A 27,610-nucleotide genomic window follows, 5' to 3' on the forward strand; every position below is an offset into this window, starting at 1 on the left:
ACTAGAAATGAGCAAAACTCACATATTTACATTAAACAAACCAGAAAATTTGAAATTGTTTGACCAAACTCCTTTATGGTGTTTCAATGATAGCAATTTTTCTGCAAAAGCCAGTAGAAAATCAAAATAAACACTAAAAGAATTCAATATTAATAAAACTAGCTTTAGTTTGCTGCAGAAAAATGCTCCTTTAGTAAATGACAGCACGAACAAGAGCAGTTTGAAATCTGTTAGCAGTGATTCTGGTGATGACGTCCTCGGATGCTATGAGTTAATAATGAATTTCTAAAATAAAGCCCTGAAGCTGCTGCTGCCTGCGTGAATGAACCGTCTGGACTCTCTGATCCTCTCGGCGACAGCTCGGCCCCCCGGTCATGTTTTTACCTGTGCAGCCCGTCGATCCCTTCTTGACAAAGTATCCCAGCTGACAGTGGCAGATGAAGGAGCCTTTGGTGTTCTCGCAGTCGCCGTGGAGACAGATGTTTGGGTTCAGATCACATTCGTTCACATCTGGGCAGACAGGAGCGGACAGACACAGGTTACGTAAGAAACGCTCCCACCTCGGAGAGCACGGTGACAGAGAAAGAGACTGACAGAGGAAGTCCCAAAGGACGCAAACACGTCTATCTTTAGATATAAGACAGGATGAAAAAAATAGAATAACAAGATGACAGAATAGATTTAAATATGGAAGCATGTATTTTTAAGTGTAGCTTTGGTCTCACCGATGCAGGTCCTCATGTCCATGGAAGCCATGAAGCCGTCGTAACACAGGCAGCGATATTCTCCGGGAATGTTGGTGCACTGGCCTCCGTCGCAGATGTCTGGAGTCTCCTCGCACTCGTCGATGTCTAACAGGTGCAGCAGAGAGAAGGGTTACTCCAAAACAGAGCGGAAGCAAGTATATGTGTGCATAGATGTGTGCACATGGAAGCACTCTTCTAACGCTTTCACAATGTTTACTGAATGCAAACCTGAGCTTTATCAAACTTTTGTGCATTTAAAAAGCTCTGTGAACATTTTTGTTCTTCATACACTTTATCTCTGTGTAATGTTGATGTTTTTATACATATAGAACATCGTTACTTTCCACATTTAGAGGAATCTGTGCGATATCTACATGTGGAAGAATGTGCACCTTATCAACAGTTCTCATTTCTTGTTCATTTTCTATATTTCTACTAATGTCCCAACATTTTTTGCATTGTCCCCTTTGCTGCTGTAACACTGCTAATGTCTCCAATGTGGGATTAATGAAGGCTTATCTTATCTTACTGCACTTTACTTCAAAATGTCTACAGTTCTACACACTAAATGTGTCCATCAGTTAGTTATATTATTCATCCCGTACATGTAAAGTTGTACATCATCTTTATGATATCTTTATTTTTAGCCTTGTTGTGCTTTCTTGTCCTGCTTTTTCCATGTGTTGTGTATCCAGCTAACATTTACTAAACTTTATCTTATTTATGACGATGTTTTCCTCTGTGTTTTTAATCATATCTTCTTGTTGTTGCTCATCACTGTAGAACAGCTGCATTGCATTTTACTGCTCGTACTGTTTGACTATGTGACAAACATCTTGAGTCGTATTGCAGAATGCAGGAGACCTGACAACACCTGTATTTTTTTTTTTACCTGCACAGGTCCTGAGGTCGGGCATGAGAGCGTAGCCTTCGCTGCAGCTGCACTCGTAGCTGCCCTCCGAGTTGGTGCAGTGAGTCTCGCAGCCTCCGTTCATGATGGTGCACTCATCGATGTCTGCAAGGAGAGGTCGGACGACACGTTCACAACTCGATGAGAAACACAGAATGAAGTCGAATAAGCTACGGGGGTCAACGCTTCTGCTTTTCGTGGGACTCACCGACGCAGCCCTGCCTGTCCGGTGTCGCCTGGTAACCGGTGTCACAGGAGCACTGGTAGGTTCCCGGCATGTTGACGCACTGGCCGTTCTTGCACAAGTTGTCGCTCAGAGCGCACTCGTTCACGTCTGAAACATCCAACACGTAAAGAGAATTAAACATCACATCAGCTTAGAATGAAAAATAACATCTCATTCTTGGAGAAGATTTCAAGATCTGAGCCTTTTCTATGCAGCTGTTTTAACAAAATGAATCATGCGACTGTTGTGATGAGTCCACCAGCTACACACATCTGGACATGCAGCAGGCGTAGAATAAACGAGGATGCATAACCTCACCTTCACAGGCAGATCCATCGGTGCTGAGCGAGTGTCCGGTGGGACATTCACACTCGTAGCTGCCTTCAGTGTTCAGGCAGGTTCCTCCCCGACACAACAGGGGGTTCCTCTCACACTCGTCAATGTCTGGAAAAGGAGAAAAAGCGTTTAGACGACAAAACGAACTGGACTGATTTCACCTGTTTTCAAGATAGTGTGTATTGTGGCCATCGAACTGTATAACGCCTCCACTTTCTGCACGAATGACAGCCTCATGATACTTAAATCTAAGTATTAATATCAAGATCATTTGCAAAATTACTCTCATCCATAGTTTGTTCAGTATCAGTTTCAGTGTCACATGTTGCTTCCATGTACAACATTGTCGGTATATTGCGCAATATTTCATTTAAATCAGATTTTCAGGAGCAATATTTCATATTATCATGTGTGATGTTACTTATTACCTCAGTGTCGCTGTCAGCATTACTTTTTACCGCCTTATTTTATCTTACCTATTGTATTTTAGCAATGCATCACACCTATTACATATATCTTATTGTTTTTCTGCTTTCTAGGAACTGCATTTCTTACTTCATGTCATTCAGTTTTTTCTGACCAATATCTGGCTCCAGAATGTTCCTCAGGATTAATAAACTTTTATCTTCTCTGCGTGTGTGATTGTGGATCAAACTCACCCATGCAGTTCTTCATCATCATGAAGCCGCTCTCGTAGCCTTCGAAGCACTCGCACTCGAAGCTGCCCGGCGTGTTGACGCACGTTCCGTGGCCGCACAGATCGGGGGAGATGCGACACTCGTCAATGTCTGAAACACGAGGACACGACAAGAGGAAGCTCGCTTTGCGTTCGTCATGTGTGACGGGAACGTTTGGTCAATCGTAAAGCCCTTCGTACCTGTGCAGTTCCTCTCCTCGGCGGTGAGAGCGAAGCCGCTGTTGCAGCGACACTTGAAGCTCCCGATGGTGTTTCTGCAGGTTCCATATGTGCACAGGCCGTTGAACACTTTGCACTCGTTCACATCTGCAAAGAAGCACGAGCACAATAGAAATTCATGTTATTTTTAGGTTCTGGGATGGAATCTGCAGGTCTTTCTGGGTGGAGTTTGTATGTTCTCCTTGTGTCGGTCTTCTTCCACCAACAGTCCAAGGAGCTGCATGATGGGCTGGCTTGTGATTGTGAATTGGTCACTGGAGTGAGTGTGAGCGTGCACGGTTGTTTGTCTCCTCGTGCGAGCCCTGTAATGGAAACCCATCTGAGCTGAGACAGGCTGCAGCCTCCTGCAACCCTCTACGGGATTAAGCAGGTATATGACTGTATGAATGGACTCTGGTCAGATAACTGTGAGCCTCACATACGCAAAGAGGCTTCGTTTGAAGGTTATACTCTCTCTCACTGTGAACACACTTATCTGCATAAAGCTTAACCAGAATGAGTATTGCTGAAATCTTTTCCGTAACATGCAAGCAGCTAAACCTGGTCGGTTAGATGGATTACTATGGAACATCTACTAACTGGATGAATCTTGGTGACATTTCAGGTAAAATATCTTTACTTCTTCTCCAAAAAGTGGCTCAAAATTTTGCACAAACAATCACATTCCTCTCATGATGACTTTGGAAACCCGCTGGCTTTCATCTAATGTCATAATCAAGTCAAACAACACTTTGGTTTGTGACCAGCCAGTCTCACAAAGCTGGACATTTATCAGTACTGCTCATTTCAGATTAATGCAGATCTTAAAAGAATCCCACAATTACACTGAAAGTCATTCATACCTATGACAACATCTGGATCTTTGCATGTGCCACAATGCAGCCAGAAAGCAGTCTGGGTAAAAGGAGGTTTGTTCACGTTCAGTAATTTTCGAGTGGTGGTACCTTTGTAGAAAGGTCTGCCGGTCAGGATATCTCCTCTGTTGGCAAAGCCGGGCCCTCGAGGACAGATGGCTCTGTACTCCGGTGTTCCTGCTTTGGGACACTCCTCACAGTCGATGCCCCAGGCGGCGCCCACCGAACAGCAGCACATGTCCACGCGGTATCTTCCAGGCAGCGGCTGGCCACACTCGTCCTCGTGCCATTTCATGAAGCACTGCTCGCTTCGCATGTCTGGAAGGTTATGAAGAACACAGTCATCTCTGAGTCCACATTTTGGCCCCTTGGTGCAGCTGTTTCACGAGCTGATGTGCGATTTCTTTACTCACCCACACATGTGCGACCGGTGCTGTCCAAGGTGAGGCCCTCGGCGCACTCGCAGCGGAACGAGCCCTGAGTGTTCACACAGCGGCCGTTGGTGCAGACTCCAGGGAAAACCTCGCACTCATTAATGTCTGGAGGGAGCGGGACATTTAAGGAGTCATGATTACAAGGTGAAACACAGGAATCTGCAGGGAGGATGTTAAGTCACATTACAAGGACAAAACGATCCGCTCATTACAGGTCCCATATGGAGAAAATCTCTTTTTATTGTGTTCTTTTATAAACTTGGAGGTGTAAAATAAAAGCTGTTAGGATATAAAGACGTTTCCTCAAGGCCCCCCGCAACCAGATAGTCTCTGGGTTTTACGAGCCTGTAAGAGTTTTACTGAGGCGCTACGTTCCAGCTGAGGAATCAATAATTGTCCAGTTCAATCTCTATAAAGTCTCTCCATAACTCCGCCTCTCGCTGCTTCCAGGTGATCCGCTCAGAACGAGCAGCTGCTTCACAGTCCGCCGGGTTTATTTACTTTCTAGAGCATCTTCTGCTAAACTCTAAAACGTCTGAACCAAACCAAATGTTCTGCTGTCGGCTGCGAGAGTGAACACAAGAGTCTTCATGCACTCCCAGCATCTAAAGAGCTGAGTGGGTTAGCATGGTGTTAGCATGTTGTCTGACTAATGTGGCTAACGTTAGCACAGGTCAGAGCTCTGTGGAAACTTTAAGACCCACAAGGAATGTGTTTTCAGCTTCAGCTTTGCAACTGTTTACATCTGTTTGCTTCTCTCCTGCTCTCTGCACTCACATAAGCTGCATATTAATACAGCCAAGTCACCAATAAAGCTGCTTTTATTTGCATATCTTTCTGAAATGCATGAAAATACACGTTGACCAATAGCCACTTCAGAGATATTTACAAGCTCTGCAGCTGCAACACTGATCTTACAAATGCAGCGTCTACCGACAAACATTGGGTGAAAGCAAAGGCTGTAAAATGTCAAATTATCACTCAGAAAGAGGCAATAAGAAGTTGTGGCGTCACACACTCATTCAGTCAGCTGCTGTCTGACTATTTTTCTCTCCGCTGTCGGTCACAGACAGACAGAGTCTTCTTCCTGAAGGGGGAAGCAGCATGTTGGCTGCGTTTAAAGCTACGGGCACCGAAAGAGCCCGTTTACAACAGAACTACAACATCAGAATTAATTTGCTGGCACAATATGGGACCTTTAAGTCATAAGACGTTCTTACCTTCGCAGACGAGGCCCTTCATACGAGCAAATCCTCGAGAGCAAGCAGTGTCTGAGGAGGCAGGAGATTGTAAGACGTGATGAGAACATTTTACGTACGAAACTCTGTGCAGAATATATGATGCTCACAACACAGCGGCATTACTTTTACTGTTGGTTTTATTTGTTGCACAGTGCAGAACGTATGCAGCTTTAATTAACCCTATGCAGGACTGTCATGTTGCCATACGTAAAAGGTCTTTCGGGATCCATGTGCAAAATATTTGTTGGTATTCCTAATAGACTTTTATACTATGTTGAACACCCTTTCTGAGAAGTTGACGTATTTTTGGTTCCAAATGCACGACAAATGTCCCTCTTTTCAAATCTAAATAAAAATCTTTAAAAATAAAAAATACCTGTCATCTACACCAAATGGCCTGGGGTCCAAAAGACCCCAAAAGTCCTGAATAGGGTTAAAACCGTTCTGTTAAATGGGTATGGACGTATGCGTGGACTGACCGATCTCGCAGGGTTCACAGGGGCTCCCCCAGGCGGCTCCCAGCGTGGAGCAGCACTCCGACTTCAGCGTGGCTCCGTTGATGTTGACCTCGCAGCGGTTGTCCTGGATGGTGAGCCAGCAGGTACTCTTCATGCTGTCTGCAGAGCCAACGAACAACAGAGCGAGCTTGATTAAAGGTACCCTGCAGAGCTCCCTTGTAAACAAACACAGTTAAGTTTACATTCAGCAGCGTTTTCCATCTGAAACGGCCAAAACAACAAGAAGCCTAACAAACGTGCCGAGGGTATTTCCAATCCAGTAAAGCCGTTCTGTTTTTTCCGTATTACGCACACTCTACGCAAACAAAACCCAGATCTGCTCATCAAAACGCCGCTAATTCACCACTATGCCAACATATTAAACCACAAGAACAATGAAAATGTCACCTTTAAGAGCCATAAACCTCGTGTGCGGCTGCAGGTTGAGGCGAAGCTCTCGCATCATTAAATTTAATCTGGATTCCTAATGAAGTGAACGAGCGTACAGTCATAACAGCGACACCTCTTCTCCGAAAACCGCAAGGCCACCCGAACGCCGAACCGCAGTTTGCTTTCCCTTTCTTGAACTAAACCAGAGGAATTTGTCGGCCTCTGACGGAGCCAGCTCATGCACTATGTATGAGTATTTACTTAATGACTCATTTTCCCTTCCAGTTACAATAACATCTGTATTCTGTATCAGCATGCGGCATTCTCACAATGATTTCCCAAAAGAAACAAAGCCCCAAACAAGTGGAATTTCTAAACTCAGCAGAGAGTCTTACATACCGCATGTCATTCTGAATCCGCGGCAGATCTCTACGAAGTAAAACAATCTCCATGCGAACCGAGGCCATGCATGCGAGCGTTTATCTAATAAATCATCTGCGTGTGCCATTTTGCCTGTGAGATCATGTGAGGATGATAATGCCTCTGGATGGCTCCTGGAAACTTGAACCGCCTCGCTGTTTATTTACCAAAGTAGAGCGTAAACCTGGATTAAGCTGATTAGGAAGAAAAGACTCCTCCATCCGTTATTTCTCAGTGACATTCGTGCCTCAGCGTGCAACCTTCATCACGCACAACTCGTTTCCTGGACCCTGCGGTGCCTCGTCGGTTCAAGCGTTGGGTCGGGTGGATGTCTTACCCACGCAGATGGTGTTGGTGGAGTCCAGCTTGCTGCCGTGGGTGCACTCGCAGTTGAAGGACCCGGCCACGTTCCGGCACGCTCCGTTGATGCACGGGCTGGACTCGCACTCGTTGATATCTGAAACATGTGCAAACACACACCTGAGGTTAGGGCCTGATTCAAACTCACCGGCGACTGGCTACAAACTCAACGTGCTCCTTCCATGAGGCACGTTTCCTGGAAACGAGGAGCAGCACATCTGGGAATAATGTCACCTGGAGACGACCTCGGTTGTTGGTACAAATGACAAAACACGTCTTTGTGTGAGTTCGTTCACCTTCGCAGGTCTCCGAGTCGGGTTTGAAGACGAATCCTTTCGGACAGGAGCAGGTGTAGGAGCCCGGAGTGTTTCTGCACAGACCGTTGTCACAGAGGAGACGGTTCACCAGACACTCATTGATGTCTGCAGGGAGGACAAAGAGAATCCTCTTATTCGTTACTTCAAAACTTCTCTCTAAACATGCAAATCATCACAACTGTCTTTTAAAGGCAGACAGTGTCAAGCAGATAAAAAGTTGTCCGTCTAATCGGTTTGCATGCTCCTCACTGCTTACATTTTCCGAGTCTCGCTTTCCAACAAGAGCTAAGTTTGCTAACTCGGGATGTTCTGCTTTAAGAAGGAACCAAGACTCACCAACGCAGTTCTTGCCGCTCGTGTCAGACTCGTAGCCGATGTTACAGATGCAGCGGTAGCTTCCTCGGAGGTTCTCGCATATACCGTTCTGGCAAATGTCTGGGTCCAAGGCGCACTCGTTGATGTCTGAGAGAATCAGAATCAGCTTTAAATATGTGAACACAGACAAGGAATTTGACTCTTCTTCATGCATTTAAACAAGTGCAACAGGTTAAAGAAAGGAGAATAAATGTTCAATTTCTATGCAGGTGTTGATATGTGTAAAAAACAAAGAGCATGTTTCAAGTGAACCTACAGTTTTGTGCAAATTGTGCAGATTCTGATGCTCAGTTATCAACAATACATGACGCGTTAGTGGCACTTTATACACATGGATTAGGTGGATGTTGCAGTGGAGCAGGTGGAATTCAAAAAGCCTTTTTCCTGTCATTTAAGACTGACGACTAGCAGATATCACATGTGGAGGATGGAGAATAAATGGGTGTTTTTTAGAACAATGTGGCAACATTCCCGCTCACCTCTGCCATCAGCTGTGATGCCGATACCACTGCTGCAAACAGCCTGGAACTCAGCTGGAAGACAAATGACAAGAGAGGAACACTGAAGCTCTTTGTTTGAGTTGGTGGTTGTGCTCTAAACACGGGAGAGAAAAACAAATATTCAGCTCATGCAGCTTCAAACAAAGCTGATACCTGAGTTCCTGGAGGGGCAGGGCTGACACGGTTCTCCGAAGCCGTGCTCTGGATTCGCGCAGCAGCACTCGGACTTGGTGACGGCGCCGGGGAACGGACGCGAGCACGTGCCCATCTTTATGGCTCCGTAGCAGGTGGTTCTCATGTGCGTGTCCACGCAAACCCTCCCGTCCACGCCGATGGCCAGGCCCGGCGGACACTCGCAGCGGAAGGAGCCCTCGGAGTTGATGCAGCGGCCGTTCATGCAAATGCCGGGCGTCTGACACTCATCGATGTCTGATGGGGAGCAGATGCGTAATGTCAGATCCAGTTTACACGATAAGATGCATGTTGAGAACAGCTTAGATAAATTAGAGTGAGAGTGCATCGTGGGGTTTGCTTTATATATGCCATAGAGCAGGTTAAAATGCCTGCAAAATCAAAAATCTCTCATGATCTTACAACTCATGCACAGCAGAGAAGATTTGATCAAACATTAATAATAAGCTGTATGCATGAAGTAAAAAAGAGAAGTAAACATGTGCAATTTTGCAAAGACACCACAGAAATCAGAATGTTTACTGAGGAATCAGGTCACTGGGAGTTTACACGATCTGGTTCAGATATGTGTATTTGGAACATGCACCTGTGCAGCCTGTGTAATGGTGTGACTGCAATGCAATGGCAGCTATTCCTGACGCATCCAGACAAAATCTGTCAGCAGAGACTCATAAATTCAGCTCTCATCTATCTCCTCCACTGCCGGACCGTGCATAGTTTAGAACAGTCTGACGTCTGAAACAAAACTGAGCACGAATAAAAAAAAAAAAAAAAAAAAAAAGGAATCTGCAGGATTTCAAAGAACACCAAATCTGTCACTGCTGTTTTGAATCAGCCCGTTTGACTCTTTTTCCAGGTTTTCAGGTCAGCGTTTGTGCTAAAGACACCAGACGTACCGGTGCAGTAGCGTCCGTTAGACGCCAGAGCGAAGCCGGGTTTGCAGATGCACTTGAAGCTGCCGTCCTCGTTGATGCACATGCCGTTGAGACACATGTTGGTGGTGGCGCACTCGTCGTGGTCTGGAAATACAAGAAATTGGGTCAGTTGGATAAAGATGAAGACTGTTTTTGGTTGTACTCATTGAGATGAAGAATCACTTTCACAAGAGCATAAACATAACAATTTAAATCAGATTTACATGATGATTTAGGGCATTAAGATGTCATAAATCAGTCTCATTCATCATGCAGGGCCGGTGTGAGTCAACCAAAAACCCAAATGCGTCCGCCGCCAAGTCACGTAAAGTTGAATTCATTAAGTGAGATCATCTATTTAGGATTCAGGCAGTAATTACTCTGGGAACAGATAGCAGGAGGTCAGTAAACAGCTTCCTGCGCTTTTATGACGGATTGGACTCACTGATACGAAGAAAGAGTCTACGAGTGGACACGGCAGATCATCCACCTCGATCATGCAACACGCAGTGTGGTCAGTCGGACAGAATTCAGAAAGTCTGACGGTGCATCATTGCAAAAATCAGTCTCACATGTTGTTAAGTTTCAACATGGAAGCGCCTTTTAGCTTTGCACATATAAAGACAACATTTAGACTGCTATGAACACTAGTTTTTGTTTCCTATGATTGAGTCAACATCATCATTTTGGCAAAATATCTAAAAACGGGAACCTCGTCTTGCCATACTTACGACTCATCAAATTCTTCTGATGTTAGGGCCCTCAAAGGTTGGTGAAATGTCAACAAATGATTGTATTTTTAGGGAGAAATATGGACACATTTACATATATATATACACTTAAAGGAACCTTCAGTGGCCCCAATACTACCCTTGTTTAAAAATGCTGCATCTTTCTCCATTTTCAAAGGTCAATAATTAAACATTCGGCCTCTGCTGGAGCCATTTAATCATTTGGATCTGCTGGAAACTATCTTCTCACCAAATTCTAAGGCTGTAGAAGTTATATTTCTGGAGATATTGATCCTTTAAAATGATTTTTGAAGGAAAGATGTTTTTTTTGAAATTCTCATAATACAACTAAAATCTCTTAAAGAACTCAGTTTCGTGTCCCAAATAACTAAAACGAAATCTGAGACAATGCAGCAACAGCAACAGTTTAACTCAAACTTAAGCTCTTTAATACACCTCCATGCTAGACTCTATCCAGTACATGCAGACGCTGTATTTGTATGAATTCACCCTAATCGAGCCATAAATGTGTTGGTTGTGCAGATTTCCGTCTGTTTGTGTTTGCTCCTCACCGATGCAGTTCTTTCCATCTGGAGTGAGCTCAAAGCCGGCGTTGCAGATACACTGGAAGCTTCCCTCGGTGTTGACACAGCGGCCGTTGCGACACATCACTCCGTTCACGATGCACTCGTCGATGTCTGAAGAGAGGAAACAAAACCAAACATTGGTGTTCCTGCAGCTTTAGTATGTTTCACAACTGCTTCAGGAACATTTATGCAGCTAATTAGCGATCGTGTTGACGTTAGAGTCAGACATACCGATGCAGGCCTGTTTGGTGGAGGTTCCCTGATACCCCTCGTGGCACTTGCAGTGGTACGATCCAGGTGTGTTGACACAGTCTCCATTGATGCATGGATTGCTCACACACTCATCCACATCTGGAGGGAGGAGGACACAGAGAATAAACGAGGGCACGGATTGAACTAACAAAAACACAGAGCACGAGCCACGTTCTAGCAGATTTCTCCTGCCACCTTCACTTGTGCCGAGTTCCTTAAATTGGCAGAAGATGGCAGTGCAGTGCACACAATTGACTGTGGCACTGTCACACTCACTATGTGTCCACACTGAGTGACTCTGCATGTACATGTTCTCACCGATGCACTCCCCGCGAACGTCCTGCTTGTAGCCCATGTTGCACTCGCAGCGGTAGCTGGTAGGCGTCGGGATGCAGCGTCCGTTCAGACACAGGTTGGTGAAGTGTTTGCACACGTCGATGGTGTTGTTCACGGACACAGTGCCTGAAAAAACACAACAGACAAACAGATGACAATTTAATTAGATGTAGGAGCTCCAGCTGCTCTTCTCTTGTGGCATTAATGTTTGGGTTTGACAAGAAATGAACAGTTTGCTTCAGTCTTTCTGAGTTATGACCAATTTCGAGTAAAATTATGTTCAAACAACAAACTAAATTGAGTTTGTGGAAGAAGTTTTACTTACTTACTTACTTATCTCTTAAGTTACTACCTAGTCAAAGATTGGTAGCATAAATACAGGTTTTTAAGTTGATTATTCATAAAAAATTAAGCTGTTCCAACTATTATTTTCAAGTGTTTAATAGGAATTTTTGTGTAAAGTGTCACTTACTTAATTAGCACACGTTTTTCAGTCGGCAAATTAAAGAAATTAAGTCGCGCCAATGTTAAGTAGGTAAAAGATTGGACTTGAAATCCTGACTTCAACGTGAAGAAACTTAGTTATCAAGCCGATTTCATTAAGTTACCTCAACTTGAGTTTAGCTTTTAATCAACTGTTGCACAAATATGAGTTTAAATTACAGACTAACATTAGATTGACACAATTTCCAACATTATCACATCAATCTAACTCATCCAAAAGGTTCATCTAAATCAGTAAATCAGATTTATTTTTTATTTAAGGTAGCTCACACATAAAAAAAATAGAACTAAGGTGTCAAAAATGCTGATATTTACAAAAAAAGGGGCACAAATTGTTGGTATTTACAATAAAACAGAGCATTAGAAAAGTACAAAAAGGTGCAATGTGAAAACAGCACTACTAATAAGCATACAGGATGGGTACGGGACATGGGTTCTGGTGGGCCCGGATTACTGGGGCTATCATTGGTGCAGCAGCACGATCCAAGGAGTCACTGACCGATGTGCTGGTGGTTCGGTCCTCCTCCGTTGCCTCCGAAACCTCCTCCGTTGCCTCCAAAGCCGCCTCCTCCTCCTCCGTTGCCTCCGATCCCGCCGTTGCCGTTGCCGTTGGGCAAGCTGGGGAACCTGAACCCGTAGTTGTCGTTGCCGTTGTTGAAGTGCGTGTTGGGGTAGACGTGAGGGAGGCCGTGACCTTGGGGAACGCCCACGATGCACAGGCGCCGGTACTCGTCTACGAGAGAGACGAAACAACAGGAAACAAATCAGCCAACATTCGTGACTCATATTTCAACAAATCTGTTTATGCGGACTGTTGCCGTAATTCAGACGCACTAAATCAACCTGCACACTTGAAGCTGTTGAGCACTTGAGGCGTTTTCTCAAACTGCAGATTTCAGAAAGACTTTTATAGTTGTTGTGAAGTTGACCATCTGCTGCAGGTTTTCAGACATGAGATACACAACGCTGCTGCTTTATCAGTCTGCTAAAGCGAAAACAATTCAGACATAGGTCACTTCTACATGAATGCTCCTTCATTCAGACACCACAGTGACCGAGACAGTCGGCGCCGTGTCTTCATGCGAGAAGTGATGCATCATATTAATGCACAAAAGACTGAATCTGCTCTAACGGCAGCTTATCAAACTGTTCAAATAACTAACAGCCTGGTTCGTTGAAAATTCCCTCCATGTGTGACGATAATCTGACGTTGACTTCACCAACAGTTAAATAAAAACATCCTGACAGCTGCGATGGAGCTCCAACCTGAGGACGACTGCTACGTAGCTAGTGACTCGTGCAACTCCCTTGCTTTTGAGACGCTCACGTCGATCCTGCAGGTGTTTATTAAACTCAGAGGAAAGACTCCTACAAACAGCTGGAACAGAATTTCAACGTGAAGCTGGAGGGCAAAGTGAATTAAAGTGTTTTTGATGCTGAAATCACTCGGCGCGGGGGACTGTAAATGTACTTGTGAATGCTTTTGCCAGTTTGAAAGCTAAGTGTTACTCAGTCCGACCTTGTTGTTGCAGCTTTAATGTAAAAGTAAGCAGCGCGCTCATTCAGACATGTTCGGATGCCATCAGAAAGGGGTGCAAATGTGAGCGTTGCTAAAGTAATCAGACAGAAACATGCACATCTGATCTGCTTAGATGAGCACCTACAGTACGTCTGCTGTATATCTACATGTATGAATGGATGTACTTTATGTACAGAATGTTGTTCATCCTTCACCTAGTTTGACATTCTCACTAAATCAAAGCGCTCACGTCTCAGTGTGGAGCTCAAAGAGGCAGAACGCTCTGCAACAGATCAGTTATGGATCACACTTCTCACGCAGATGAATATTTTTCTGAATTCCTGCTAAAGAGAAGAGATGACGGGTAATTATCCGGCTAATCCTTTCCATCTTTTCTTGTTTGGACTGCGCTCATGACATCATGCGTCAGCCCGAGTGGATGCTCTCGCTCGTCTGTCAGACGCATCACATATAAACTCGAAGCAGCTTCTCTCCTGCAGCGTCAGGCTCGTCTAGTTTCACATTACTGTGTTAAATTCATTTGGCTCACGAGCCATTTAGGCTGTCATGACTTTATTTACCGCCTTTGTTCGTGCCAAGTTAGACAGAATCTTGCTTTGTTTTTGTCAGCGGAGGAAGAAGGAGGCGATGGAGGTTCTGTCCTAGTTTGGAGTTCATGTCCACCCTTTTGATGAAAATCAGGAAACATACGAACATACGAACCGTCCCGTGTGCTGCGTATACTCACCAGACCCTCTGACGGGGCACATCTCGGGGATTTGCCCCAAAGCCCAGCAGCGTCCGGTGTCACAGCAGCACTGCATCTTGGTGTACTGACCGCTCAGCTCTGCAGCACAGCGTCCGTTAACCAGAGCGGAGAAGCAGGTTCCCATACGGTGATCTGAGGACGCAGGAGACACGATTAGGTGACTGAAAAATGATGATAACGCATGCACATATAAAGACACGGTTTAATAACATCATCTGGTGTTTGAGGTTGTTCTGTTATGACATTTAGAAAAGTTCATATCAACGCATTTACATGATACCTATTAGTTGTGTTTCAGGTAAAGGTATCGCATACAAAACACCAAATATGTATAAATGACTTCAAACATGCCTGAGAAAAAGAAATCTGATTCCTATTGTTCAAATGAGAGTTAAATTTAGCCGAATGTGTCTCAGGTGTGGCTTTAAAGGACAAAGATCAGACAGTGACCAGTGCAGGGAGACTAGTAAAGGCCACCATAAAGACAAGAGAGACAAGAACAGGCTGCCGGCTGCTGCAGTTCAGCCGGACAGTCCACAAATTTACTGTTTTTTTTAATCTATGAAATCATTTCTGAACATGATTATGTGCCCAAGAATGTCCTTTATTGAGCCCTTCAGGAAAAGTAGGACAACATTAGACAACCTCATTAAACTCCTGCGTCACAGATTCGTGGCTCTATGTGATGCAAACAGTGGACACGCTGGCTTTTGACCCCACTTTTCATCCGGACATTAACATTTTCAGTGTTTTTGGTTGTTTCATTGCTGCTTTAAAAAAGATTGGACAGCAAATACTTTTTCCCCTAAATGTAGAAAATCTCATACAATACATGCTGTGTTTATAATATTTTCAGTATATATAAATAGACATAATATAATGTCTATATATATGTCCTCTAATCCCAAGGTTGGTGGTTCAACCCCCGTCCATACACGGGCCTAGTGCAAGACACTGAACTCTAAGTTGCCCCCAATGGCAGGCAGGAATGCATGGCAGCTCTGTCGCCATTGGTGTGTTAATGGGTGAATGGGAAACACATTGTAAGTGCTTTGAGTACCACTAAGGTAAAAAAAAAAAAAAAAGCTTCATCTAACTGCAGACCAATTACCCCAATATATACAGACATGTTACAACAAGTCAAAACGACACTCTGGGAAACAAAAAAGGGACTCTCTTTGTTCCACTTTCGTCCATATAAAACCCTGACGAGCTCCGTGTTTCTATTGTTCTCCTGTGATCTGACTTCCCATCTGGCCGCAGTGACATCTCGTTTACTCCACAATGTACCGGCACACCGTGACCTCACCGTTGACTGAGACTACATGTGCTACGGATTTGAAGGTTTCACACAAACAGGGCAGAGAAACGCCGTCTACACGTTACTCAACAACATCTGCCTTCGCCGCTGCAACACTTTGCACATTAAGCAGCGACCGTTCTCGCATTTATTAGGTTTTAAAAATGTCTTTTTATGGGCCGTCTTCTTGCTTTAACTTTGAAATTTCACCGTCAGTGACAATAAAGCTTCCGATTCAACACGTCAGAGGTCGTTGGACCGAGCTGCCCTCTGCGTGGCGGCTCAGGAGGAAGCTGCTTTACGGGCTGCAGTGGGAGAAAAGGTTTCCTGGGGTCTCAACTAACAGCAGGCATCTGAAGGGCCTCCAAAAAGGGGGTCCTATTTGTTCCAGTGTTCCAGGTCGGGGTCAACGGGGTGGGAGAGGAGGGGGGCTGGGTTCAAAGAGTAAGAGGGGAGACCCGGGGATTCTGGGTATTTCAGGAAAACACCCCGAGAAACAGAAAGAGGGAGGGAATGTGTGTGGGTGTGACTTTAGAGGATTTTAGCAGCATTTACAGAAAGCGGGGCAGAGGCTGGGCGAGGGGCGGCGGAGGGAGGAGCACACGTCGATTAACTCACTAATGAGCCAGCAGTCTGGAATTAATCAGTTCCATGTGGAGCAATTCTTGCCAATTAGATAGAACATGAGGGGCTGAGCAGCGTCTGGAGCTCGCACAGCACAATGCTCACATTTACATGCGAGCACAGATTCACGTCCACTGAACGGATGCGTGCACGTTAATGACAGATTTGCACAATCAAAAAGAACTTTGAGGTTGTGAAAGTATAAACGAGAAATTTCAGGTTTAATTATGCTGACTGTTGTTTTATAATGTGAGATTAGAAGTTGATATACAAGCGCAGAATAGTCACCATTTCCTCTGTTTGCTTTTTTTTCACTTGTTTTTTTGTGCATTTTTCTGTCGTCATGCAACTTTCTTCACTTTGTCCAGAGACTACATGACTTATAGCAGAGGTTCTCAAACTTTTTGAGCCACGACCCTCAAGTTAACATAAGTTTGTGTTCGTGATGCCCCCAATTTAAATTTTTAATTTGGTGTTCATGCATTAATGCGTTAAAAATGAATGTATTGATTCCACAGATTAATCTCTTTACATTAACACGTCAATTTTCCTTTAAATGAATGAATGAATTGAAGTTATTTTGAACAAGTTAAAGGGAAAAAAAGAAAACAGTTTAAAAAAGAGCATTAAAAAAGCATAAAAGAAAACTACTACCTCATAATCAAATCATAATATTAACAAGATTGAAAAAGGAGAGGGAGGAAGTAAACACTTTTCATTTTGACAGCACTAATACAAATTCATTTGATAAATGTAGTCTTTTTTGTTTTTTTTTACAATGATCTGGCGACCCCCTGAAATTATCTTGGGACCCCAAAGAGGGTCCCGACCCCCAGTTTGAGAACCACTGGCTTAAAGCATGGGAACACCACACTATATATATATATATTTGTGTACATTTGTGCATGTTTAGTGTGATTTAAGCTGAGCTGTAGACCTTAAATTATTGAATTAGAATAAACCTTTATTGATCCCTTCGGTACAAAATCTCAGGGAAATTGCTAATTCAATTAATTGACAAATTTTTTTATGCATCACAAAACTACAATAGTGTCTTTAGACCTGTGTAGCTCATCAAAACCCTGATTTCAGTCCCATCCAGCACCTTCAGGAAGATGAACAGAACTGACAACCAAAGCTAAACCAGCATTATCACCTGAGTTCACATCCCCACAGCCCGGCTTGAAAACATCCCGCAGGACCGAGCTAGCTGGAGCCGAGAGGCAGCGGCCGGCTGATGAGGACGATGATGACTTAAATTGAATCCAGACGCCGGTTTTTGGTGTTGCTCCACTGCGCCGGCATATGCTTTCATTTGGAGAGGTGTTTTTACAGACTGACTGACTGGACAGCTCTTCTTTTCTTTTTTTTTTGTTTCCCACCGTGTGACAGGACATTAGGCTCTGATTACTGTCAACCCCACCACCACCCCTCCAGCAGCTAACTGGCCTCCTTCACCACAGTTACAGTACATCAGGACACACAGCGCAGCCTCCAGACCAGAACAAACATCCTGCTCCTAAAAACGCGAGCCCCGGCGAGCAAATCAGCCCCGTAAAAGAGGCTTCGGTCTTGTTTATTCGCTTTATACTGCGACCGCAAAAGGAGATCAAACGGTACAGTCAAAGTGCATCAGTCACAGTTTATTTTGTCTTTCTTTTCAGGTTCGAGTCTGAGTGTGACTCTGGATCGTCTGGTTTTTCTTGGGTTTACTTATCTTCGTCTTCTTGGGAGTAGAGGCGGAGGAAGGAGATGTGGAGGTTGTGTCTGGCACCTGTTTTATTTTGCTTTTTCTGTCATATCCCCCCCCTCTTTTAGCGAGCTGCTAGAAGCAAGGTGTAGGATCCAGATGTGGAGCAAGAAAAAGGTCAAAGAACATAAAGACAGATAAGGAGGATGAGAAGTAAAACAAACAGCCAGACGACGGGGGGAACAAGACAGAGAGGTATGCAAACGGCGCTTCCAGAGTAAACAGCGAGACTTTCTGTTGTAATTCACCGAGGAATGAGCTTCGGTGTGGAAAGATGGAGTGGCAAAAGGCAGAAAATAAAGCGCGAGAGTGATATATCACTTCAGGGAAAAGAAGAAGGAGGGAGAAAAAAAATATGGACACGCATAAAGACAGACAGATGGGGAACCGTTGGGTCTCTGAGTCGGTTTGTAAAGCGACGAACACGTGAGTGGAAGCACGCGAGGCTGCGAGCTAAAACCTTTATCTGTCTTTATCCTCGTCTTTCTAAAGCTCCACCAGGTTCGTTTGAGGAGCTTCATCAGTCCTTCGCCCCCTCCGGCGCCTCGAAGAGCAGCTCGGTCCGACGACGTGTGAACGAGGAACACGTTGTAAAGAGTTTTATAGAACCGAGCTTCTCTGTAAATCAGCAAACGTAAGCGCGACTGCTGCCTTAACAACGTGAGTTAAATGAAGTTCGGCTCATTTATTAGCTCCAAGTCATCTTCTGAGTTGTAAAAATGTAAAACTAAAGTTAAATTAACTGAACTTGAGAATTTAAGTTGAACAAACTCAAGATTGTGAGTTGAATCAACTAATCGTGGAGACACTACGGTGCGTTGCTTTAACATTTTCTAGGTTTAAAGAGATTCTTCTTCAGGAGAACATTGAGTCCAATGAATAAATTCAGCCAATCTGTGAAGCTGCTTCTGGCTACAGTGAGAAAAAGTTATAATTCTACCGGTACAGAGAATGAGTTTAGTGCTAGTTTTGTCATAGAAAGATTTATTTGGATTTTCAAGAAAAGAAAAAAACAGAAGTTAACAAAGACATGCAGCAACTGCTGAGTTTTACACCACTAGCAATGCATCCTGGGAAGTCTGCATTAGTTTTGTTTCCTTTTAAACTTAATTAAATAAGTTGAGTGAACTCTGAACTTATTATTTTAGGAGAAAATGCCTCAAATTTAAAGAACTCTGAAATAACTTCTGGGGAAAAAAAGCTGAAATAACTCGAAATTAGCAAAATTTATGCATTTACTTTCAGTAAACTAGAAAAGATGAGTTGATTTGACAAAATTTCTTTGTGATATTTTACAGATGAAGGTTAAATGGCAATAAATAAATGCAGAACATTCACAATTTCGTCATCTCTGACCACATTTTGGCTGCTTTCCAATATCAACTTTGATCTTTCTAATCTTTTTACTTCTTTGTACACGTTTCTGTATCATCGTGCTCATTTCTCGGCTTTATCCAGGACTTATATGTATCTTAGGTGGCTTAACAGGGAAGAAGACCACAGTCTACATACATTTGTGCACATGTTTGCCCGGTTTGTATGATTGGAGCTGATTGCTTTTCTCATTTTTAACTGAACAAGGAAATAAAGCTCAGGTCTATCTGGCACCTTTGGGACAATAACCTGTACCAACCGTCAGGCCTAAACCAGCTTTAGCACCTGAACTCACTGTGGCTAAAAGGTGTTTTTACTCTGATAATAAATCTCCACAGCGAAGCTCAAAAAAAAGACAAACCCACTCAGAGACATATTAACGCTCGTGGATTTATGAAATGAGATGTTCAGTCACATGTAGGTGTGTGATGTTCCCTGTCTGCATATTTTCATACATATTGTGTGTATCGGTCTCACTTTGTTGGACTAAGCGGTGCCATATTTCCTCTCTGTTTCCCCTTTAAACACCACATGTCGGTTACATTGCAGCTACATGACAGACGAGCTCACACTCTACCTGCGAGGCCAGTTTATGGCGTCGCACATGTGGCCACCTGTGATCCGGACTTCTTGACGCATCCGACCGCACTCCTCTTTTCCAAAACAAACCCGAGAAGCCAATTAAGTCCCACAGATGACGGGTGAAAACCAGGAAATAGCTAAAATAGGGGGAATATCACATTGATGCTAAACCGAGGGGAAGCATGTCTTCAATTACAGCCCTCCAGAGGCTTTGTGCAGCGGGTTTTTATTGGGGGAGAATCTGCCTGGGTGAAACAAATCGACCCTGAACCGTCCGCTCTGGAGCGAAATCTTGAAATAATATCCAAACACCTGGCTGTGCTTCACCAAAGCTGCCACAAGGGGCGACGACTGCAGGAACACATTAATACCTGGTGGTGTTTCATTGGACATGTCGCTGAGGTATGCGCAGTCTGTAAATGAGTCAGGAGGAGCGCTAACATTAGAGCAGATTGATGCCGTCGAGGCCAAACAGTGCGTGCAAGCGTGTTTGTGTGCACATGGCGACTGCAGGTCTGCAGGCCAGCTTGACTCATCAGAAGGCCGCTCGGAGGGAGCGGTGATGGTGGCGGCGGCCAGATGTGGAGCCGGCCGGGGGGCGAGGAAATGCACAAACGAGAGGGGGAAACATTGACAAAGTGTGTTTACGTGACTCACCCACACATCTGGATCCGTCTGCGCTGGAGCTGTAGCCTCGCGGACAGGTGCAGACGTAGCTACCGGCCGTGTTGGTGCACTCGCCTCCGTCGCACACTCCGGGGATGGTGCTGCACTCGTCGATATCTGAGGGTCGTAAATACCATCATGAGTTCAGAATGTCTTTGTTTGTGCAGTAGCACGCCGCAGTAAAAAGGTTATTGCTCCGGAGCAGCAGATTCTCCCTCAGGGAGAATCAGGCAAAGCGAAGCGGGATTACTTCACTTCTTGTTTGTTCCATTCGGGCTAAAAAGTCAGGCTCATCGGCCAAACATGTAAACGCAGGAACCATGCAATAGTAAACTGTGCAGCTGAACGATGAAGGAAACAACAGCAAGAGAACTAATCAAATTACATGTAAAACAAACAAAAGACACCAGAGATTACAACTGCACGGACGAGACAACGAGCTGAGCAGTTCCACCACCAGCTCATTGACCCACGCTCTCATCAAATATACAGTCATGACTTGATAATCCGACGCTAAATGTAAATCCTTCTTTTATGTCGGATAGCAAGGCTGTTGGATTGTCAAGACGGAGATCTAGATACAAGGAGGGCTTGATGGTTGAAGGCTCATTTGTTGTTCATATTTATTGTTTATAGTTGTTATAATAACTAGTGTATTGTTAGAACACTCGCTGGATTTCACGTCTAACTGACCGATGCGTTTGTGCATGGGCCTATCGGTTGACACGACAGGTAAGTAAATCTTGTTCAGTCAGATAATACGCTGTTATCCTTATTTGTGAAAATGTCATGTCGGAATCCAAGGCTGTCGGTATGTTAAGGCTATTTTTTATGGTCTTCCTTAATTTTTCCTAAAAACCTGTCGGACAGCAAGGTTTAGGATTGTTGAGGGTCGGATTATCGAGTCATGACTGTGTGTGCAGGTGAATCACTCCTGTCCATAGGAGTCATTCGCTCAGAAACATGAAGGTGTTAACTGGAAGTGAAAAGGAATCTTTGCAGTGATGCCACAGAAGAACCATTTGTCTTTCCAAAGAGAACCTTTTATCAACTGGTTCGTTAAAGGAACCTCAACGGTGTCGCGAAGAACCATCAAACTTTAGGCACTACAAATGGTGGTCTGAAGACAAAAAATCAGGTCCTTAGAAATCGGTTTTCAGGACAGTTCTTTGTAGACCCACTTTGCTCTATTTTGATAACAGCACTTGCTTGTCATTAAATGTAGAAATCTGCAGCATTTTTGGGTTCCTTCCCTTAGATATTTTTGGTTTTGGTCTGTTTATCAAACAGAACAACATGTTAGAAGCTGTATCCATGGAATCTGGGAAACTGCAATGGATGTTTTTCACTGTTTTCTGATGTTTTATCAACCAAATAATGCATCGATAATAAAATTAATTGTTAGCTGCAGGATAAATTTTCTGCTAATACCTGCCTTCAAACCAAATTACAGAACACATTAAATAAAATACCTTAAAGAACCACATAAAGCAGATGAAGAACCACCGCCTAAACAAAGAGTTTCTTCAACTTATGAGCCAGAGATCCTTCTGAAGAACCATTTAAGAACTATTATTTTTCTATAATATTGCAAGGCAAAACCAACGTGCCCCAAAGAACCATCTGAAACGGTTCCTTTAGCCACCAGAAATGAGACTTTTAGCAAAAATAGGTTCTTTAAGGAATCTTTTCAGGATATGTCTTTGAGGGCCCACTTGGTTTTATTTCGATAACAGGACTTCATAAGTCATTTTCATGCAAAAACTATAGTCAAATGTAAGAATTTGCAGCTTTTCTAGGTTCCTTCCATTGGAACGCAATAATATGTTGGGTTCTTAGTCAGACAGAAGAACATGTTTAGATGCAAACTTTGGATTTGAGAAACTTTAAGGAGCGTTTCTCATCATTTTCTGATTCATCGATGATGAAAATATCTTCAGCCGCAGCTCTAATTTTATCCTATTCAAGCCAAACACAACATAATAAATGAAATACCTTAAAGAACCACATAAAGCACGTGAAGCACCACCACATAAATAAAGAGTTTCTTCGACTCAGAGCCAGACAGCCTTCTGAAGAACCATTTAAGAACCATTATTTTTCTATAATAGTCAAAGGCGAAACCAATGTGGTGCAAAAAATGACATCTACGATCCAATCCAGCGTTTATGACCAAAGTGGAATGACAACAGGTTAAAGGTAACAAGCTGACCTGATTTAAACGCACCGTGGTTGGAGTGCGGGCACGCCGCTTGGCAGAGCCCACCTCGCTGTGGTTCTCTTTATGACGGCATTAAGTTGCATTATTGTGTGAGAGGGGGCCTCATTGCTCCATGACGGGGGGAACCCAGAGTGAAGTTCCAGAAGGTATTGGGTTTTTATGATGTGTCACGCTTATTTATACGTATATGTAATTACTGCACCGCCGCGGGGCATAATTACAGCATTAGTGCAGACATATGGCGTGTGAGTGTGTGTGCATTTAGCTGGAAAAGCGAAAGGTGTTTTTCTTTGTAGGGGTAAAGAGCAGGTAACTCGTGTCCATGCGTCGTCCTGCAGTAACGCCCGGAGGCCGAGCGGCTGTTCTTCCCCCCGCCGACTCCTGTCTGACAGCGGTGGCAGAGGGCCTGGGCGAGGCAGTAAAAGCTCCGCCAAATAAACCTTGTGTCAGCAGCAGCAGCAGCAGCAGCAGCAGCCAGACGTTACTGAATGCAGGCGGAGCGCTGAGGGGCTGCCGTCATGTGGAGGGAAATGTGTGTCACCTGGATAAATGTCTGCACACAGAACCTGACGTGTGTGCACAACTATACGTGCAAAACACTCGTGTGAAAAACTTCACCTATACTGTAGATGCACTGTGAAAAAGTGTGTTTGAGCTGCTGCAGTTTGTGGATTCTATCAACTTAAAAATGCATTTTTTGTCCTTATAACTAGTATTCAAAAGTGCAAATATTTTCTCTCATATGCACCTTTTATTCATATAGAACCTGCACATATGTTTACCTGCACTTATGTACTTTAAAGCAGTAAATTTCACATATGTTTGTTAATGTGCAATATCCAGATGTGCAGCTTCAGGTACATGAGATTATACTTGTTTACTCCTATAGTTTTAGATTTTATAGCTACACATTTCTGACTAAACATGTTTTATGTGTGAATGCACCGACAGGATCGCTGAGCAACAACAATGATGGAATTCGATTCTATTCCGATCTACCTAACTTCCTTGGCATTGTATATCTGATGTCCACACTTATTCAAATTTAGTTTTTACGGTGAAAAAATCGGACACTTCAAATTGACTTTCATTAAAAGTAAACACACAGTTGAGAGGATTCAGTTGATTTAACTTAAACTAGTGGCAATAATATGACTTATTAACCTAATTTGGTCCATTGTTTTCAGTGCAATCTAACCAGGTTTTGTTTAATCATCTTCTCCAAACCTTGAAGCGTGAAACCGTCCCTGAGCTCAGCCTAACGTGTGAGAATCTGCGAGCAACGAGGAGGTCCGAGTGTCTAATGAGAAAGTCTCCCAGATGCCGTAAGTGTTTCTTTGTTCGGCGCTAACAGCTGGTTTCGGGCCAGAGGACTGTATTTATGGAAGGAAAATGGAAGGCGAGGCAGAAATGGCAGCGACAGGAGGAGGAGGAGGCCGACGGGACGGAGCGTTGACCGAGCTGGAAGCCGGCAGTAAAACCAGGTGCCTCGTCGTGACCGGAACGATCAGACGGCCGCGACAGCTTAACTGCACTTTATCGTAACGGCTCGATCATTTCGCTCACCGAGGCTGTTTGTGTTTCAATAAAAGCCTTCCCCCAGAGGACCTGCTCTGATTGCTGCTGGTGAGATTTCACAAACAACACTCGCTTCCTGCAGATCGGTGATTTCAGATAAACGTCACAAGCGTTCTTTTGTTCCGTTGTTTTTAACGAGCTTTTGCAAACACTGCTGCTGATTGTGTTGCTCACAGCTCCACGTTCACGGCTGATGTCATACGTTTTTATCACTATCATTTAATTATTCTTTATTATTTGCATGTATGCAGAGCTCATAATGACCAAACAGGCTTTCTGGTTCTGATTCTGAACTGCGTCTCTCTTCACTTTATTTGGGTCAAACGCACAAACAATCTGGAAAATCCTAAAATCAATAAACCCACACCAGAAGTCTATCAGCAGTTTATAAAAGCAAGCAAAAACCAGAGTTTAATGGGTTCTTCTTTGCTCGTTTGTGTAATTTAAACTCATAGTTTTTGCATAATCTTGCTGGGAGACAAACAGCAGTGAAACTTTGAGGCCTTTTTTGGAAGTTTAATCCACCCTGTGTGTGAAACCACATGTTTATTGTTCGTTCTTTATTAATTCCTGTCATATTTAAGTTTTGATCAAGAGGAGTTTTGTGTTAAATGCTGATTTTTGCCAACAAATTTAAGTTTATCAAGCACAAACTGGAACCGACTGTTGGTTCTCGAGTCTTTTGTCTCGTTTATATGATTCGTTTTCCGACTAAATTTGAATTCTGTGCCTCTTCATTGATTATAAGAACCCAATCCTGAGTGGAAGCTCCAGTTCTGTTTAAGTTCAAGTGAAGTGACGTTTTACAAGCTGATTTCGTCAACAAGTTCCATCATCAACTAAGTGTCCCTTCAGTTTCCAGAGAACCAACGATTGGTTCTTGTGTTTACAGTGTGAGCATTTGTTTTGTTCATGTGATTCTTCTTCACTGATTCATCCCCACTCTCACCCAAACCGTTGGAGGCAGACGGCCGCCTTCCCTGAGCCTGGTTCAGTCGGTGGTTTTCCTCCCATTGACGGGTTTTTTGGTCTATGGATTGTTGGGTCTCTGTTTAGTTTGTGCGGTCTTCACCTTACTATGTTAAGCGCTGTGAGATAATATATGTTGTGAACTGTGCTTTATAACTTAATTGAAAACTGATTATTGGAAACAGTCTTTAGTGGAAATCCTGTTTTGACCACAATCGTGTTTTATGTATAATTTGACGTCTCAATCAGCTGTTTTCTGCTTTCTTGTCACCACATAGTCATCAGTGGCCAGTTCTGTTCAATGCGGTGCAGCAGTATAACCAGATCTGTTACATTTGGACCACAGAGGGGCAGAAAGGCTGCAGGACTCTGTAATCCTGACCTCCTGCTTGTCTTGTCTTGTGTCGTGTGCAGTCACTGCCGAAACCTTCTCTCGGCTGGAATGTGGCTCCAGCATCCACACCCCAAATCCCTCCGAGCAGCATCTCTGGAAACGCTCACTCTCTCCTTACAGTAAATCCTGAAACGAGGTGGCATTCCCCCAAAACCACAACTGTAGCAGGGACTCTGGTGGATTCAGTGAAGTCATCCTCCCCGTTTCCTCCTTTATTCGCTGGGACATAAATCACCGTTTGGTGTGTCACGGTAATTGCTTCTCATGAATCCGAGGGTGGAAACTCTGGTTTCCAGCAAATACAAACACTTGTGTTCTTCCTGTATCTGTTTCAGCTCTTAGTCCTGCTAATAAAAGCCAATAAAAAGACGGATTTAGATAATAATTCATACGCTGATAATCAGCCGAGGTCTTGTTCGGCAGAATAAATGTCGTCCGGCTGAAACAGTTTAAGAGCTTTCTGTAATCCTCCCACAGAGCTGGTCGGCGTCGGTCCAGCAGACTCAACCCCTGCCTGGTTAACTATCACACTGTTCAGCCTGGGCATTGTTTAAATTCCACCCAATCAACACGTTGTAATGTGAATCCACTCAGCTGTGTGTGTGTTTCCGTGCACGTGTTGATCGCTTTAACTCCGAACACATCGTCACTTTTTAAGAGCCCCTGTTGGTTTGTCAAACTGATCCCAGCACCGTCAGCAAAATCTAATTAAAGTTCTTTTTTTGATTGGTACCAAGTCAAGTTAAGCACAGCTGATAGATTTTTAGATGCTGATTGATTGCTAAAATGTAAAAGAATCATCTTGTAGTAGTCTTGTAGTCTTTATTTTAGTTTCCAGCTTCAAAAGTGTTGAAAATCTTTTGATTTTGGCTTCATGTGGATGAATTCAGTGGCGTTTCCAGCTGCTCGTTACACTTCAAAATTTAGAAAAATTGCCTTTGTCGTTTTGTTTTACAGACTAAATGAAGAATTAGAGAACGAAATCCCCAAGAACAACACTTCGCTGCAGGCCTAACGGTTTGTAAATTGCGGTTAGGTTTGTAGAATATGTGTGACAGTTGCACTCATTTTGTATTTTACTGATTCTGACTGAATGTTTTTTCTCCATAAAGACGGTAAACACGCAGATGAGCAACCGTGAAGCTCAGAGAATCGATCGTCACGCTGCGCTGTTTGCGTCTACTTGGAGTCTCACCTTCACATTTGTGGTTGGTTTCGCTCTGACGGTGGCCGGCGGGACATTTACATTCGTAGGAGCCCACAGTGTTGATGCAGTTGCCTCCTGCACACAGACCTGGAACGGCCTGACACTCGTCCACATCTAAGAGAAAGGAAGAAATCAGTTAGCGGAAGCAAAAGCAGATAGGAACAAGAGTTGTGCTAATCACTGGCATCTGCAGAGTTTAGTTCGTGTTTGTAATAAAACTTCAAACGACAAGCAGCAAACACGCGACTTAAAGCGACTTTACGGTTCGTTTCTGGCAAACATTCTGTCGCTGTTCTTTGTTCTCCGTCGTCCTGCCAACCTTTTCGCAACGAATGAGCGGTAACTTGGCGCGAGCCGCGATGTGTAAGACCTCGTCCAGAAAGACCCACTTCAGTCCTTGTTTGAGCAGGAAATCGCTTTTTAATGCACTTTTTTTTCCCAGAATTCAATGTGACTCACTTTTGCCAGTCTTGGATGTTAGTGGGTGGGTTCCTATAAAAGCTGTGGATACTTCTGATCCCGTCTATGCTGGGATTTACACACACATGCAGTGAGGTTATAGTCACCTCGGTGCCACCAAACGCTGAGCACCGAGCGCACTGTAAAAAAAAATCTGTTA

At 43.8% G+C, this 27,610-nt stretch overlaps 1 protein-coding gene across 1 annotated transcript in view; it reads right to left on the reverse strand.

Annotated features, from left to right (window-relative positions):
- The window catches only part of LOC103374808 (fibrillin-2-like), a gene marked incomplete at its 5' end in the record, with an annotated part of 52,038 nt that overhangs the window by 18,340 nt on the left and 6,088 nt on the right, over window positions 1-27,610 (reverse strand). Inside the window, 24 exons of the mRNA XM_008304958.1 lie at window positions 385-510; window positions 726-851; window positions 1,639-1,761; window positions 1,865-1,990; window positions 2,201-2,326; window positions 2,878-3,006; window positions 3,096-3,221; window positions 4,079-4,306; window positions 4,402-4,527; window positions 5,643-5,693; window positions 6,143-6,280; window positions 7,308-7,427; window positions 7,627-7,752; window positions 7,984-8,109; window positions 8,502-8,555; window positions 8,676-8,951; window positions 9,611-9,733; window positions 10,932-11,057; window positions 11,178-11,297; window positions 11,517-11,660; window positions 12,538-12,771; window positions 14,306-14,458; window positions 20,614-20,739; window positions 26,980-27,105. Coding sequence (XP_008303180.1) covers window positions 385-510; window positions 726-851; window positions 1,639-1,761; window positions 1,865-1,990; window positions 2,201-2,326; window positions 2,878-3,006; window positions 3,096-3,221; window positions 4,079-4,306; window positions 4,402-4,527; window positions 5,643-5,693; window positions 6,143-6,280; window positions 7,308-7,427; window positions 7,627-7,752; window positions 7,984-8,109; window positions 8,502-8,555; window positions 8,676-8,951; window positions 9,611-9,733; window positions 10,932-11,057; window positions 11,178-11,297; window positions 11,517-11,660; window positions 12,538-12,771; window positions 14,306-14,458; window positions 20,614-20,739; window positions 26,980-27,105 — 3,279 coding nt within the window. The remainder of the gene's footprint in view (window positions 1-384; window positions 511-725; window positions 852-1,638; window positions 1,762-1,864; window positions 1,991-2,200; window positions 2,327-2,877; window positions 3,007-3,095; window positions 3,222-4,078; window positions 4,307-4,401; window positions 4,528-5,642; window positions 5,694-6,142; window positions 6,281-7,307; window positions 7,428-7,626; window positions 7,753-7,983; window positions 8,110-8,501; window positions 8,556-8,675; window positions 8,952-9,610; window positions 9,734-10,931; window positions 11,058-11,177; window positions 11,298-11,516; window positions 11,661-12,537; window positions 12,772-14,305; window positions 14,459-20,613; window positions 20,740-26,979; window positions 27,106-27,610) is intronic.

Source organism: Stegastes partitus, unplaced genomic scaffold, assembly GCF_000690725.1.
Source record: "Stegastes partitus isolate 25-593 unplaced genomic scaffold, Stegastes_partitus-1.0.2 Scaffold2364, whole genome shotgun sequence".
In the NCBI taxonomy this organism is placed as follows: Eukaryota; Metazoa; Chordata; class Actinopteri; family Pomacentridae; genus Stegastes; species Stegastes partitus.